This window comes from Citrus sinensis, chromosome 9 (genome assembly GCF_022201045.2).
Source record: "Citrus sinensis cultivar Valencia sweet orange chromosome 9, DVS_A1.0, whole genome shotgun sequence".
Lineage (NCBI taxonomy): Eukaryota > Viridiplantae > Streptophyta > Magnoliopsida > Sapindales > Rutaceae > Citrus > Citrus sinensis.
In genome coordinates this window covers 30,394,680-30,408,513 of record NC_068564.1, presented here as the reverse complement: position 1 = coordinate 30,408,513, position 13,834 = coordinate 30,394,680, and the positions used below count along the sequence as shown (strand labels likewise).

Here is a 13,834-nt window from a genome sequence, read left to right as displayed (position 1 = left end):
AATAGGGTTTTCCCAAGTTTTAATTATACATCAATGTTTTATCATTTAGTGCTATATATCCTAAATATTTTATTTTAAAAAATTATTTCGAATGACAACATTCATTAATTAGTTAATGAGATAATATAATTAATTCATTTGAATCTCATAAAGAATTATCAATAATTTAATAAATGACACATCATTCAGAATAAAATTCAGGATAAAAAAATTTGAGTAACTTTCACTATGCATTAGTCTTCTATCGATACCAAAAATATTAAGAAAATTAGGAAATAGAACCGCGCTTTGCGCGATTTTGAAAAAAGAATTTAGTATTCTCCTTTTTTTCTTATTTTACTTTTAACAATTTATTCTATTCGATTAAGAGGCAAAACTTCCAAAAAAATATGAAGAAAATAAAGCAAAGCTAAAACCAAAAAGACTTTTTTAATTATTTAAAATTACATTAGCTAAATTAACACCACATAAATAGAAGTGTCATAGATGCACCTTGTCTAAACTAAAACCTTGGAAACTTGAGACTAATATATCACCGCGAGGCCACCTGGAGAAGGAGCAGAAGATGCATCACAATAGCCTCTCAGTATGTTCTCTTCTTCAACAATGAATCCAAGAGAGGTGAGTATTGTAATTTTTAAATTAAGGTGGGGCAGAGGAGAAGAGTGGTTAAAAATGTTTATAAATTATTACTTAATTTATGATCAAGAATGTTTAAATTAAATAAGATAGTGAGTTTTTTTTATGAACTATTACATATTAATTGTGTAATAATAGTCAAATTAATTATGAGAAGATGAAAAGTTAAATTTCTCTATTTATTAGATAATAAAAAATATACAAAAATAAGAAATGATAATGTCACATCAACTTTTGTAGTCCCAACTTTATATAAATATATGGATATAAATAGATAGATAGATATGCAATGTTCAATAATAAATGGGTGTCGTTGGATACTTGGGTGGGTGTGGAGGGAAAGACGGTTAAAAACGGACAGTAACTTTCATAACTGCCAAACTCGGAGGGTTTGATAAAAATAACCCATTAACTAAAACAAAATGATGAGATCGTATTAAATCATCCTGTAACAAAACACAAACTTCAGAGTAAATAATAATAAAAATGATTACTCATATTTCCATTCATAGAAAGAATAAAAAAATCAATAAAAATATATTATTAATATTACAATTATATTGCCGAGTGATTTATATTTTTATGCGGGACGTTAGTTACGTAACCATTTTCATCAATCTCTTGAACTCTTCTGCAAAACACACAAAGCAAAGCAAAGCAAAGCGAAAGCGACCCTGACCCATTGCATTATTATTCACAGTGGCAATTATGCCTTAAGCTTATTAAACAGCTTGAATGAGAATGAAAGAAGGTGAGAGAGAGAGAGAGAGAGAGAGAGATGTAATAAAGATGAAAATGTAGTGTAAGTGTTGCAGGTTTGATGGCAGAGCTCTGGCAGAGAGGGTTTTTAACTTTATCTATGAAATAATTTCCCATCTCTTTCTCACTCTCACCCCGGCTTTCTCTCTCTCTTGTTGTTCTCAGAGTCACAGTTGTACATACACACTCAATGAGCTTAAATTTCTATAGCTAGGACTGTGTATCTATCTGTATGTATATAGACTGCGACTGCCAGAATGATGTGACTGAACAACCAGAGAGAGCTTTTTAGCTTCCTTTTTCTCTCTTCTTGACTTGGCTCTCTTAGCTTCATTTATTCATTTGGCAAACACTCTTCTCTCTCACTTTCTCTCTCAATGAAAGAGTTTTCGCTGAAGAGTTTTCTGGGTTGAAATGTTGCCGTCTTCTTAAGTTGGTTTTGAGTCTTGTGATGTTGTAAATATACCTGGGGTCTGTTTCAAGGTTATTCATGGCATTTCGTTTGGAGTTCATCCTCCTCCTTGTTTTTCTCTTCTGTTTGAGCTTTGGTTCTGTGGATTCTGAAGATGGTGAGTGATTGCTGTTCTCTTCTAAGAGAGTACTATTCTTATCTTGTTTGGTTCCCGAGAAATGCTAGGAAAGTGTGGGGAAGAAAGTGAACTATTTTGGTTAAATTTCTTTCTTTTCTTTGTTTTTTCAGCACTTGATCGCTTACTTCAAACGGGAAAGTTTCCGTTTTTCATAATTTTTTCCTTGAAATTTCTGTCTTTTTTCAAGTATTTAGTATTTTCGAACTCTTCTCTTTCTTTAGATATTTGGCTGATACTATGAAGTCCGCGTACACGTTTAATTCAAGCTTTGTGTGTAAAGTGCTCCATTTTCATTGTGAAAGTTTTGAGCTTTTCTTGTTCCAAGTTCAGGGTTTTGCTTAAACTTAAAATAGGGCTTAAAACATTATCATCTACTGAGTTTGGATTGTTATTTGCTGGGTGTGCGTGTAATTCATTTTTTGCACTGAATTTGAATCTAATGAATGCTAATGTTGTATTGAAGGAGCAACATTATTGAAGATAAAGAAGTCATTTAGGGATGTCGATAATGTTCTGTACGATTGGACTGATTCACCATCTTCAGATTATTGTGTTTGGAGAGGGATCACTTGTGATAATGTCACCTTCACTGTTATTGCGCTGTGAGTATAGTTTTTTGGAGCTTTCTTTTTCTTCACTTATCTATTAGTGTTTTTGACTTGTTGTCTTTCTCAATATACTGTTTCTTTGATGTTAAATTTTGATTTCTATTTCTCTTTTTCTTGCTTTGGTCGTTTGTAGTAATCTATCAGGTCTAAATCTTGATGGGGAAATCTCACCTGCTGTAGGAGACCTTAAAGATTTGCAATCCATGTATTGTGCTCCATCTCTGTGCATTGTTTGATTTTTCTTTTATGATTTTTGTTTACTGAGATTCTGTCTGTTTCAGTAGAAAATACTTGTGGGATCAGTTTGTGCTTATTTCACCGTGAATCAAATGTTTTGAGTTCTTGCATGTATAGTTGAGCTTGGATAGATAACAACTCAATCATGTGTGTGTTTCTTGATCAGTGATCTGAGGGGAAATCGTCTTTCTGGGCAGATACCAGACGAGATTGGTGACTGTTCTTCTCTCAAAAGCCTGTAAGTTCCATATATGAAATGGATAAAAGTTCATTAGCTCACTGTGATATTGGTTGAATATTGATGAACTGATGTTATCAGGGACTTATCGTTCAATGAGCTATATGGAGACATACCTTTCTCAATTTCTAAGTTGAAACAACTGGAGTTTCTGTAAGTTTTCCTTGAAGCCTCCATGTCTACTAGTTGTATCAATAACTATTATTTATATTTAATTGAAACTGCATATTCTTTCAGAATTTTGAAAAACAATCAGTTGATTGGACCAATTCCTTCTACTTTGTCTCAGCTTCCTAATTTAAAAGTTTTGTAAGTTTTCGTTCTTCCACTTATCTCTTCTATCTATCACACATTTATTTTATATTTTTCTGCTAAGTAGTTTAAGCCACTGCTGAAATTCTTATATTAATCTGAATGATTGGCTTCAGAGACCTGGCTCTAAATAAACTCAGTGGGGAAATACCAAGGCTTTTATACTGGAATGAAGTCTTACAATATCTGTGAGTATCTTGTTAAAGTTTTGTAATTGTTTCATTATGTTTTCCCACCTGGATTCTGTTTTGTATTCTGAGCAAAAGCATTTTCCTTCATTTTTTTTTCCAATTTACCTCAGTGGTTTGCGAGGGAACAATCTTGTGGGTACACTTTCTCCAGATATGTGTCAGCTTTCTGGGTTGTGGTACTTGTAAGTTTCTTAGAAGCTCACCCTTAGCTCCAAGTTTATTATTTTATCTTATGTGTAAAATTCCTTGCTAATCTAATTGAGTTTCTGCTGTCATTTGCAGTGATGTGAGAAATAACAGTTTGACAGGCAGCATTCCTCAGAATATTGGCAATTGCACTTCCTTCCAGGTCTTGTATGTATCCATTTAAACTCATCCAACCTAGACTTCTTTAGGATGCCTAACTTGGTTAGTTCATTTATGATAGTTCATTAATGATCTTTTATTTTTATTGGTAGGGACTTATCCTACAACCAGCTAAATGGAGAGATTCCATTCAACATTGGGTTTTTGCAAATAGCCACATTGTATGTGCTTTCCTTTACTTTTGATGCTTGCTTGGTTAAAGAGTAATCACAGACTCTTTTGGTTTATGGAATTGATCATTTTTCATCCTGGCTTGTAGATCCTTGCAAGGAAATCAGCTGACAGGGAAGATTCCATCAGTAATTGGTCTAATGCAGGCGCTTGCAGTATTGTGAGTACTTTAGCTTGCTGTTATGTGGAGGTAGTAGCCTTCTGAATTAGAATTTTGTCATCATGGATGCTTTATTAACTCCCATGTACGTTGTTTATCCAATCCAGAGATTTGAGCTGCAACATGTTAAGTGGACCCATTCCTCCCATTTTAGGAAATTTGAGTTACACAGAGAAATTGTAAGTATGTGCTTACTACTATTGCAATCTATTTTTAATACTTTCCATTAGTTAATGTATTTCAAACCGATATCGTGAGTAAAATAGTTGCTTGTATTTCATGGCAATGTAAAAATGATTCATAATGAACCTTGATCTTCTTTGTGGTATAGAAGAAAATTCTGTTATTAAGTTCTTTTCATAATCTTAATTTACATTGTAGGTATTTACACAGTAACAAGCTGACTGGACACATTCCCCCGGAGCTTGGGAACATGACAAAGCTTCACTACTTGTATGATTACTATTTCACGCTTATCACACTTTTCTGTTTCTTATATCATAGCACAGCCGTTTTTCTTATATCAATGTGTACTCTGCTTTTTTCAGGGAATTGAATGATAATCAGCTCACAGGGCATATTCCTCCAGCGCTTGGGAAACTCACTGATTTATTTGACTTGTATGAACTTCTTCCTGGATTTTTCATTATTTAAATAATTTCTGAACATATCGTAATGAGCTACTATGGCAATGATCTGTAGAAATGTAGCGAACAACCACCTTGAAGGGCCTATACCTGACAATCTTAGTTCATGCACAAATCTCAACAGTCTGTAAGTATTTTATCCAAGTTCTGTAACTATTTTCTTGTGAATGAGTTTCTTTTTAAGGTAGTTATCAACCAGTTGATTTGATGTCAGGAATGTGCATGGAAATAAGTTAAACGGAACCATTCCGCCAGCATTCCAAAGACTGGAGAGTATGACATACTTGTAAGTTCCAGTGATGGTGTATCAAAAGTCACATGCCTTTTTGTTTTCTTAGTCAGAGATCATGCTGTCTCCTAAATTTGTTCTGTATGCTCACCAAGTCATATAATGGTATAAAAATTTTCCATTTTTTATGTTGCTTGAGCATTTGTCCACTGATCTGCGTTTCTTCAATTATTGTCTTCTTACCTATTACTGCATACACCATAAGTTTTTTTTCTCAATCATTCATAAATCACAAATTTTCTAATACACTTGTCACTGCTGTTATGTGTTGCCACCTGCCCTTCATCAGGAATCTCTCTTCGAATAATATCAGGGGTCCTATTCCGGTTGAGCTCTCTCGGATTGGCAATCTAGATACTTTGTATGTTTTAACTTCTTCGTGCTGTAAACTATTTTGCTGTCTCCTCATTTACCTGCTTGGTAATTAATTTCCTCCTCTTCAGGGACATGTCAAACAACAAAATTAGTGGTTCCATCCCCTCTCCCCTCGGTGATTTGGAACATCTTCTGAAACTGTGAGTTTTCTGCAAAGTGGCTGCTATCTCTTCAATATTCTTTCTGCTTGCTGACACTCACTTTCGTGCTGTAGAAATTTAAGCAGAAATCAGTTGACAGGATTTATTCCTGGAGAGTTTGGTAATCTAAGAAGTGTTATGGAAATGTAAGAAATCCTTAACTATTGCTACACAAGATTTCCCTTCGATTACTTGATCCTTCTCTAATATGTCCTATTACATTGTAGAGATCTTTCACATAATCATCTCACTGGCGTGATTCCTGAGGAACTTAGTCAGCTTCAGAACATGTTCTCCTTGTAAGTTTATAAATGTAGCTTCCATCATCATGAAACATGTTTTGTGTCAGTGCATATCACAGACTTTTGACATCAAATGTGGTTGTTTGCTCTTCATTTTATAGAATGCGTTCATTGTTTTTGGTCTCGTTGATTTCATTATAATCTCTTTGTGCAAATTAATGTAGGAGACTGGACTACAATAATTTATCAGGGGATGTAATGTCGCTGATCAACTGCCTCAGTCTTTCTGTCCTGTGCGTTTGTCATTTTCAATTTTCTGTTTACTTTTCAATGTACTTTGACTTATTAAATGTGTGATTTCGTAAACCTTATACCCCGCCTTTCTCATCGAATCCATGCAGAAACCTATCTTATAACAACCTGGTGGGTGATATTCCCTCAAGCAATAACTTCTCAAGATTTTCACCAGAGAGGTTAGAATGTTTTCTTACCAGATTCTCCCCCCCCAGGATTTCTTATTGGAGTTTCTCAACACTCTTCTTAAAACGTAAAGATAAACTTTATAATATAAAATGTTAGATAGGGTTCTAATTTGTAATGATTTGATTTCCAAGTTTTCTTGCCAACTAGTTGGACCCTATATGTGTAGTTTCATTGGAAATCCTGGTCTTTGCGGCTATTGGCTCCATTCTGCATGCCGTGATTCTCATCCAACGGAACGAGGTAATCATCAAGTTGCCTACTATGAATAACTTTCCTGAATCTGATTTCATGATTAAGTTATAATTGTTCTGATCAAATTATCAGAAAACTGTGCATATAAAAATATGCTGTATGGAGTTATTTGCTCTGTACTTTTGACATGGTATTCTTCTTGGGGAATGGAAATACTAATTCTATACTTGTGTTAATGTTTCCAATGCAGTTACAATTTCTAAAGCAGCTATTCTCGGAATTGCTCTCGGTGCACTTGTAATTCTTCTCATGATCCTGGTGGCAGCATGCCGACCACACAATCCTACTCATTTTCCAGATGGATCACTTGACAAACCAGGTGCCTTCTCCTTTTTAATAAAGTTAATAAAGTCCTACCTATTTTACTTTGACAGCAGATGGTTTACCTATCATTAACTACTTATTCAAGTTACCGATTAGAAAAACTCAACAAGTTTTATTTAGGTTAACCTATCTGTAGTAAAACCTCTCTATTGTAATACTCTATATAAGAATAACTTACATGGTCATAAGAAATTCTGATCCCAATTTGGGCCAGTTATAAATAAGAATAAACTCCACATTGTGATAAGTTATAACTTTTCTAGATCCCGTCTTAAGAAACTCTCCTCCACATAATAATAATTATCTATATACTATGTTATATTAAAGGTTTAAGATGGAATAAGATATTTTTTCTAAAAGTTGTTTGGGACAATAATCTATTATTCTTTAGAATTTTAATAAGATGGCTTTGCATATTCTCAACACTATATAGATGATAGATATATAAATCAATTTTTTGAAACTATTTTTGTTTTTTTATCAATTTATATACAATAGATTTGACATGCTTCATTAATTAATGTCAATGTAGCATATACTTTACCTCTATGTCGGTTACACTAAGGATAACCAAGTCAAAACAATAATTTTTGTAACTAAAATTCTTTAAGTTGTAACCTCCTCATAGTTATAAAGTTAGTTTGGTCCCAACAATATGACTGTATAGAATTTTTTTGTATAATTAACTGGTAATCCTTATAGCCAAAAAAAAAAAAATAACAGAGAGAAAAATCAGCTGGTTTATGCGATGGTGCTAACTATGAAACATGGCAGAGTGAAAGATGATCACATCTTATTTATAGACTTGGGAGATGTTTGGTCATTTTGCCCGTTCAAAATTGTCGCATTTGCTAATTCTTTTGCACTTGTTAAACAACAGTTAATTACTCCACTCCCAAGTTAGTGATCCTTCACATGAACATGGCACTTCATGTGTATGAAGACATTATGAGGATGACCGAGAATTTGAGTGAGAAGTACATAATTGGTTATGGGGCATCGAGTACAGTGTACAAGTGTGTTCTTAAAAATTGTAAGCCAGTGGCTATCAAGCGACTTTACTCTCACTATCCACAGTGCTTGAAGGAATTTGAGACAGAGCTTGAGACGGTTGGGAGCATCAAGCACCGAAATCTGGTCAGCCTCCAAGGATACTCGTTGTCCTCCTCAGGGAACCTTCTCTTCTATGATTTTATGGAAAATGGTAGTCTTTGGGATATTCTTCATGGTAAGTTACTGCATTTCCAGAATGATGAGTTGCCATGCGTGTCTGTGTTGCAGAGCTTAAATTGTTTTCTTTGAATACCGAAGTCTTATGCATTTTGGTATCTCAGGTCCAACAAAGAAGAAAAAGCTTGACTGGGACACTCGACTGAAAATAGCACTAGGAGCTGCACAAGGGCTAGCGTATTTACACCATGATTGTAGTCCTCGAATCATCCACCGGGATGTGAAGTCCTCTAATATTCTATTGGACAAGGATTTTGAAGCCCATCTCACAGATTTTGGAATTGCCAAAAGTTTATGTGTGTCCAAGTCGTATACATCTACTTACATCATGGGAACCATTGGTTACATAGACCCTGAATATGCCCGAACTTCTCGCCTGACTGAGAAATCTGATGTGTACAGCTTTGGGATTGTTCTACTTGAGTTGCTTACTGGAAGAAAAGCTGTGGATAACGAATGCAATCTTCATCACCTGGTTTGTCTTTATTCAATCTCAAACATCTTTTGAAATGTAGTGGTGAACTTTTAGGAAAGATAATGGGCTAGTTTATAACATTAATCTTGATTCCCCTTGAAATCGGACATGTTATGACTCAATGCTTTTTTCCGTTGATTTTATTTTATTTTTATTAGTTGTAGAACTAGATTGGGTTGTTTATTAGTTTCTCACAACTTTTAAGGTTTGTGAATCAGATTTTATCGAAGACAGCCAACAATGCTGTCATGGAAACAGTTGATCCTGAGATCAGTGCAACTTGCAAGGATCTTGGAGCAGTGAAGAAAGTATTTCAGCTAGCCCTTCTATGCTCAAAGAGGCAACCAACAGACAGGCCTACCATGCATGAAGTTAGTCGTGTTCTTGGAAGTCTTGTTCCTGCTCCTGAACCACAAAAACAACCAACTTCAATCCCATCTGCCCTACTGTCATCAGCCAAAGTACCTTGCTACAAGGATGAGTATGCAAATCTAAAGACTCCACACATGCTGAACTGTCCATCAATGAGCACCTCAGATGCTCAACTTTTCCTCAAGTTTGGGGAAGTAATATCTCAGAACAGTGAGTGAAGGTAAGAAGGATGTTAGTGGAAGATGTCATTTAATGGGGAATATTGTTCATAAGATTTGGGACGCCAGAATCGGATATTGTAGCTGAGAAAAAAAAAAAAAAAAAAGCTAAGGCAAGAAAGTTGGAACCGCTTTTACCTATAGATAGTGAAAGTTGCTAGTACCACAAATTCATATATGTATGTTGTAGTACTATGTAAAATTTATGGTAGTAATTTTGGAAATTTTGTTAGTAATGGGACCAATGGCTCAAATGGTGTGGGTGGGCTATCCGGCTTGGTGGGGTTTACATTGTTGGACCCTCTGATTTTGGTGGGGTCGACGTTGTTGGACCCTCTGATTTTTGTGGGGTCAGCCCAGCTGCGCAAAATGCAATGGTATGCGTGACCACTGACCACAATCAATAATGCACCAAGGACTAGCTGGGCTGCGGCTGCATGCGGCCTGTGTCAGTCCATCTGTTTGAATGCTGTTGGTAGTTCCCAGCAGATTGATTGCCCCGCCTGTGTGGTTGTGTTGGGTCATGAACATGATCTGAATCAATTTATGTCAAAAAATATTTATGTGGGCAATTTGCCTATTGTTTTGCAAAAGATGAGTTGCACAGCTTTGAGCTTTGTGCCTCATCTTGGAGAACTTGAGTTACCTTTCGGCCTCTTCCTTTTGACATTTTTCATCTGGGAATATAAATCCTCGGGATGGCAAAAATCCGCGCGATTATTGCCTAGTCCTGCCCGAAGATTGAGGTCACTATTTAACGAAATTTCATCAAGATTTAACGATTAAAAATCACTCTTCGGCCACACTACCTAGTCAGAATGATCCAATGAAGAAAGCAACATATCAAGATTCAAGAACCCAAAATTCAAAGTTAAAGTTTGAAATATAGATTCAATACATAATGAGATTGTCACTTATATTTCACTCAGAAACCATGAATGATGATAATGCAAAGCCCACTTCACATGTTAATTATCTTGAAAAGGATTAACGATGATACGACATAAAGGGAAGTTTCATATTCAAGTACCATCAAGCTGCTTGGTCAGCATGTTCATTACTCTGAAAGAATGCTCTCTATATCTGCGGGTCACAAGTTGCCTACACAAAGTTAATATCAACTTTCAGAAGATTCGTACAACATAAGAGTGATAATTATTTCGAACTCCAAATCTCTTGTATCATCTTCAAAAATTTTATCAGTTAAACTAAGGGTGCATTTGGAATTAAGGTTGGGCAACTGTAGCTTTTAAGTTATGTTAATATGATTTTTCAATTGTATAATGAAAAATTTATTATATCTTTAATAATTTTGTCAAAATTATTATTTAAAATTTATACTTACTACATATTATTAATTTTTATTTAATAATTACAGTTTTGTTTCCACAACAGTTGTAACTTAAAAGATACAGTACCTCAATCCCAAACGGGACCTAAGTAACATCTATAACATTACAAAATGTTAATATAGGCCTCATTTTATTTTATTTTTTTTGTAAAATTTAGAAAAATAACGAGGGAAATTTACCTGATCAGAGGCTTCATGCCTTTGTTGCTGCTGCTCCTGTACCAGTTGCCTCTGGAATTCCATTCAGCACATACAGCTCAAGTTTGTCAAATAATTAAAAATTTCCTACTTTACATAAAGCTTAACTTACCTTTAATAGGTTAATTGTGTATATCATTAACAAAAATCGTTTTGATAATCGAAAAGAGTATTGGTGTAATAACGTCTGGACCCCTCATTTTCTATTTTCTCTCAAATAAGAAATAGTTTGTTCATTTATCAAATGGATCGCTAACCCCTATTAAATTACTAAAATAATATTTAATTGTTGATTTTTTGAAAAAAATAAAATAAAATAGCATCATGGTTTCAGACTACCTAACGAAATATTAAAGCTTATTTCAATCATTTTAACAAGAGTTGGGGACCTATTTTGGTACAATGAACAAACTATGTCCTTATTTGAAAAAATATAAAAAATTAGGAACCCGAATGTTATTACCTCAGTGAGTAGTATTTATTGAAATGAGAAGTACCTTTTTGTTTCTGATTTTGAGAAGAGATCCAACGAGATGCTCCTCCATAATATTAATTTGAGCAATGTCCTTAACATTATGGGGATTCTTCCATTCCCTGAAAACGGATTATATATTATATAACAATAATAATAACATCATCAAAATTAAATAATGGGCATCTAGATTTGAGGATTAAAAATTTGTGAAAATAAAAATTAACCTCAGTATTTTGGTTTTCTCAGCAAGCTTATCTTTTAGCTCCCTCAGTTGATCTTGTTGCAACTGTGCAAATGACTCACGTATTAATGATATTACCAAAATGAATATTTGGACCTGAAATTAATTTAGATAAGGGCCGTACCTTGAGTGCATCGTTTCTGTAATAAATAGAAGTTAAAAAAAAAAAATTAAGTTAAGGTAAGTTGATGGGCGAGTCCATATGCATGAGTAATTAGCAAGGGAATTGAAATCATATTATAAGATAAAACATCGATATTATACGTGTACCTGTCAAGGGAGAAATTTCTTGGATCAACCTCTGAATTAGCATATATTTTCTTCAATAACTTCGTGATGTAAGAAAATAAAAATAAAAAGGAAATATTATTTGGGGGGGAACACAACAGCAGTCAGCATACATAACGTTAACCAAATAAAAGGGAAAATTGTTTTGTGTGTGTATTTCTGAAATACAAAGGACAATGAATTTGATGTCACCTTCATCGTGTAGCCTCTCCTGGTAACAATCAAACATGCAATCAAAGTTTAGTTAATGCATGAATCGTAATCACAAAAGAAGAAAAGGGCTATGCTTGCCTTGGAACTGCTCTAAGATAAAACACGAATCACAATCACATACGCAAAATGATAAATAATAAAAAACTCATTATAACTTTGATTGTGTGGTTATGAAATACTACTCTATCTAACCTTAGAGCGGTTCCGACATAACCATACCCAAAGAAAAGAAAGAGACAATATTGTTCAGAAAAGAAAAATTAGTTATAAATTAAAGCACCATTGAAATTAATATTATCGTCACCTTTCTTCACGATCGTCAACAGACATTTTTGCCAGCCTCTCCAACACCGTGCTTAAATCCCTGCAATAATTAAAAAAATTAAAAAAAAAAAGCAAATAAACAAACCAAATAACCTGCAAAAAGGGGAAAAATAATAATAATAATAATAACAAGAAGAAGATGAAAGTAATATTAGAATGACTTGTTCTGGCCAACACATAGAGAAGGCTTTCCAGTGGGAGAGAACATTAAAAGGGCAAGATCAGTGTCACAAAGCACAGCCAATTCTCTAGCTTTTTTGAGAATGCCGATTTTTCTCTTTGAATATTTTGTTTGCCTTGCCTTCATGCTCTCCAATCTCCTAATTTTCAACTTCCTTCTTCCCATCTTCTTGATTTCGCTCTTTTTCTTAGAGCTGGCTGGCTATTCTAAGTGCCTTTTTTTCTTTTTCTCCTTTTCTTTTTTATAATTTGAAACAAAAAATAAGACCCTTTTTTTCCCCTCTGAGGAAGCAATAAGAAAGACAACAAAAACTTGGTACATGCATGCATGATTTTGAAAGTATGGTAGTTTAATTAATGGATGCAGTAAGAAGACAAGAAATGATTATGAGGAGAATCCTTTACAATTAAGTTTAAGATATCTCTAGGTTTCCATATATAATCTTGCCATTGACGTTATTTATGTTGAGAAACACATTGACCAATCGATTGTAATATTTTCAAATCTCATTCACATCAAAGCTGTGGAGGCTCCTCAGAGCTTCTTATTCTTTCTTCTTCTTTTTTTCCTTGAAGAAAAAAAAGAAAAAAGAAAAATCATTGCAACTTGTACTTGAAAAGCAGAAGAGAGATTGAAATGTACCCTAAACCTATTTACCCATTCTTGTATCTCAATTTTATAAGTGTGACATTTCTCATATATTTTACAACCTTTGTTGAACACATCCATAATAATTAATTGGCACGTTCTAAATTCTCTATTCTAAAATGAGCGGAGTTGAAGTATTAGACGAGATACTTAAAAGTGGGCCGAGCCCACATATATATTAAAGACCCATTTCGATATGTAGCATATATTACGTGAAGAGTAGGGCTTTCGACACCCTTCAAAATTCTTTATAAAACTCCCTTTCAATTGAATTACTTAAACAAACAAAGATAAATTAATTAATTTCTTATTTAAAATGGAAATTGATTATTTAATTGGGAAAAAAACTAAACAATAAGAATAAATTAATTTAAGATTTTAAGATTTTGAGATATTTATGCATTTTATAAATAAAAACTTAATAATTCATTTCTTATTTTAAATGAAAATTTAATTAAACTCTTAAATGAAATTTTTATTTTGTAATATAACATTTATATTTTAAATTAATTGGAAGAACCATATAATAAGAATAAAATAATTTAGGATTTAAAGATTTTTATGTATTTTATAAATTAAAACTTAAAAGAAATATTC

The 13,834-nt window shown here is 33.7% G+C and overlaps 1 protein-coding gene across 1 annotated transcript; it reads left to right on the top strand.

The window, feature by feature from the left end:
• The first annotated feature begins 1,281 nt into the window (after positions 1-1,281).
• Positions 1,282-9,554, top strand: LOC102620152 (LRR receptor-like serine/threonine-protein kinase ERECTA). The gene is made up of 27 exons (XM_006474440.4): positions 1,282-1,967; positions 2,452-2,590; positions 2,730-2,801; positions 3,000-3,071; positions 3,153-3,224; positions 3,309-3,380; positions 3,500-3,571; positions 3,685-3,756; positions 3,857-3,928; positions 4,033-4,101; positions 4,200-4,271; positions 4,379-4,450; positions 4,653-4,724; positions 4,820-4,891; positions 4,974-5,045; positions 5,133-5,204; positions 5,497-5,568; positions 5,651-5,722; positions 5,797-5,868; positions 5,950-6,021; positions 6,189-6,257; positions 6,366-6,437; positions 6,614-6,687; positions 6,890-7,018; positions 7,904-8,251; positions 8,358-8,728; positions 8,947-9,554. Exons 1-27 carry the CDS (start codon positions 1,889-1,891, stop codon positions 9,316-9,318), a joined length of 2,946 nt encoding a protein of 981 aa, XP_006474503.1. The 5' UTR covers positions 1,282-1,888; the 3' UTR covers positions 9,319-9,554.
• Positions 9,555-13,834: the final 4,280 nt, after the last annotated feature.

What these genes read in the sequence shown, in the direction of transcription:
- LOC102620152 (XM_006474440.4), top strand. Translation starts at nt 1,889, where the DNA reads ATGGCATTTCGTTTGGAGTTCATCCTCCTCCTTGTTTTTCTCTTCTGT. An exon ending in CTTCCTAATTTAAAAGTTTT is followed by an intron (nt 3,381 to 3,499) that starts GTAAGTTTTCGT and finishes GATTGGCTTCAG; the next exon opens with AGACCTGGCTCTAAATAAAC. An exon ending in TGCCTCAGTCTTTCTGTCCT is followed by an intron (nt 6,258 to 6,365) that starts GTGCGTTTGTCA and finishes GAATCCATGCAG; the next exon opens with AAACCTATCTTATAACAACC.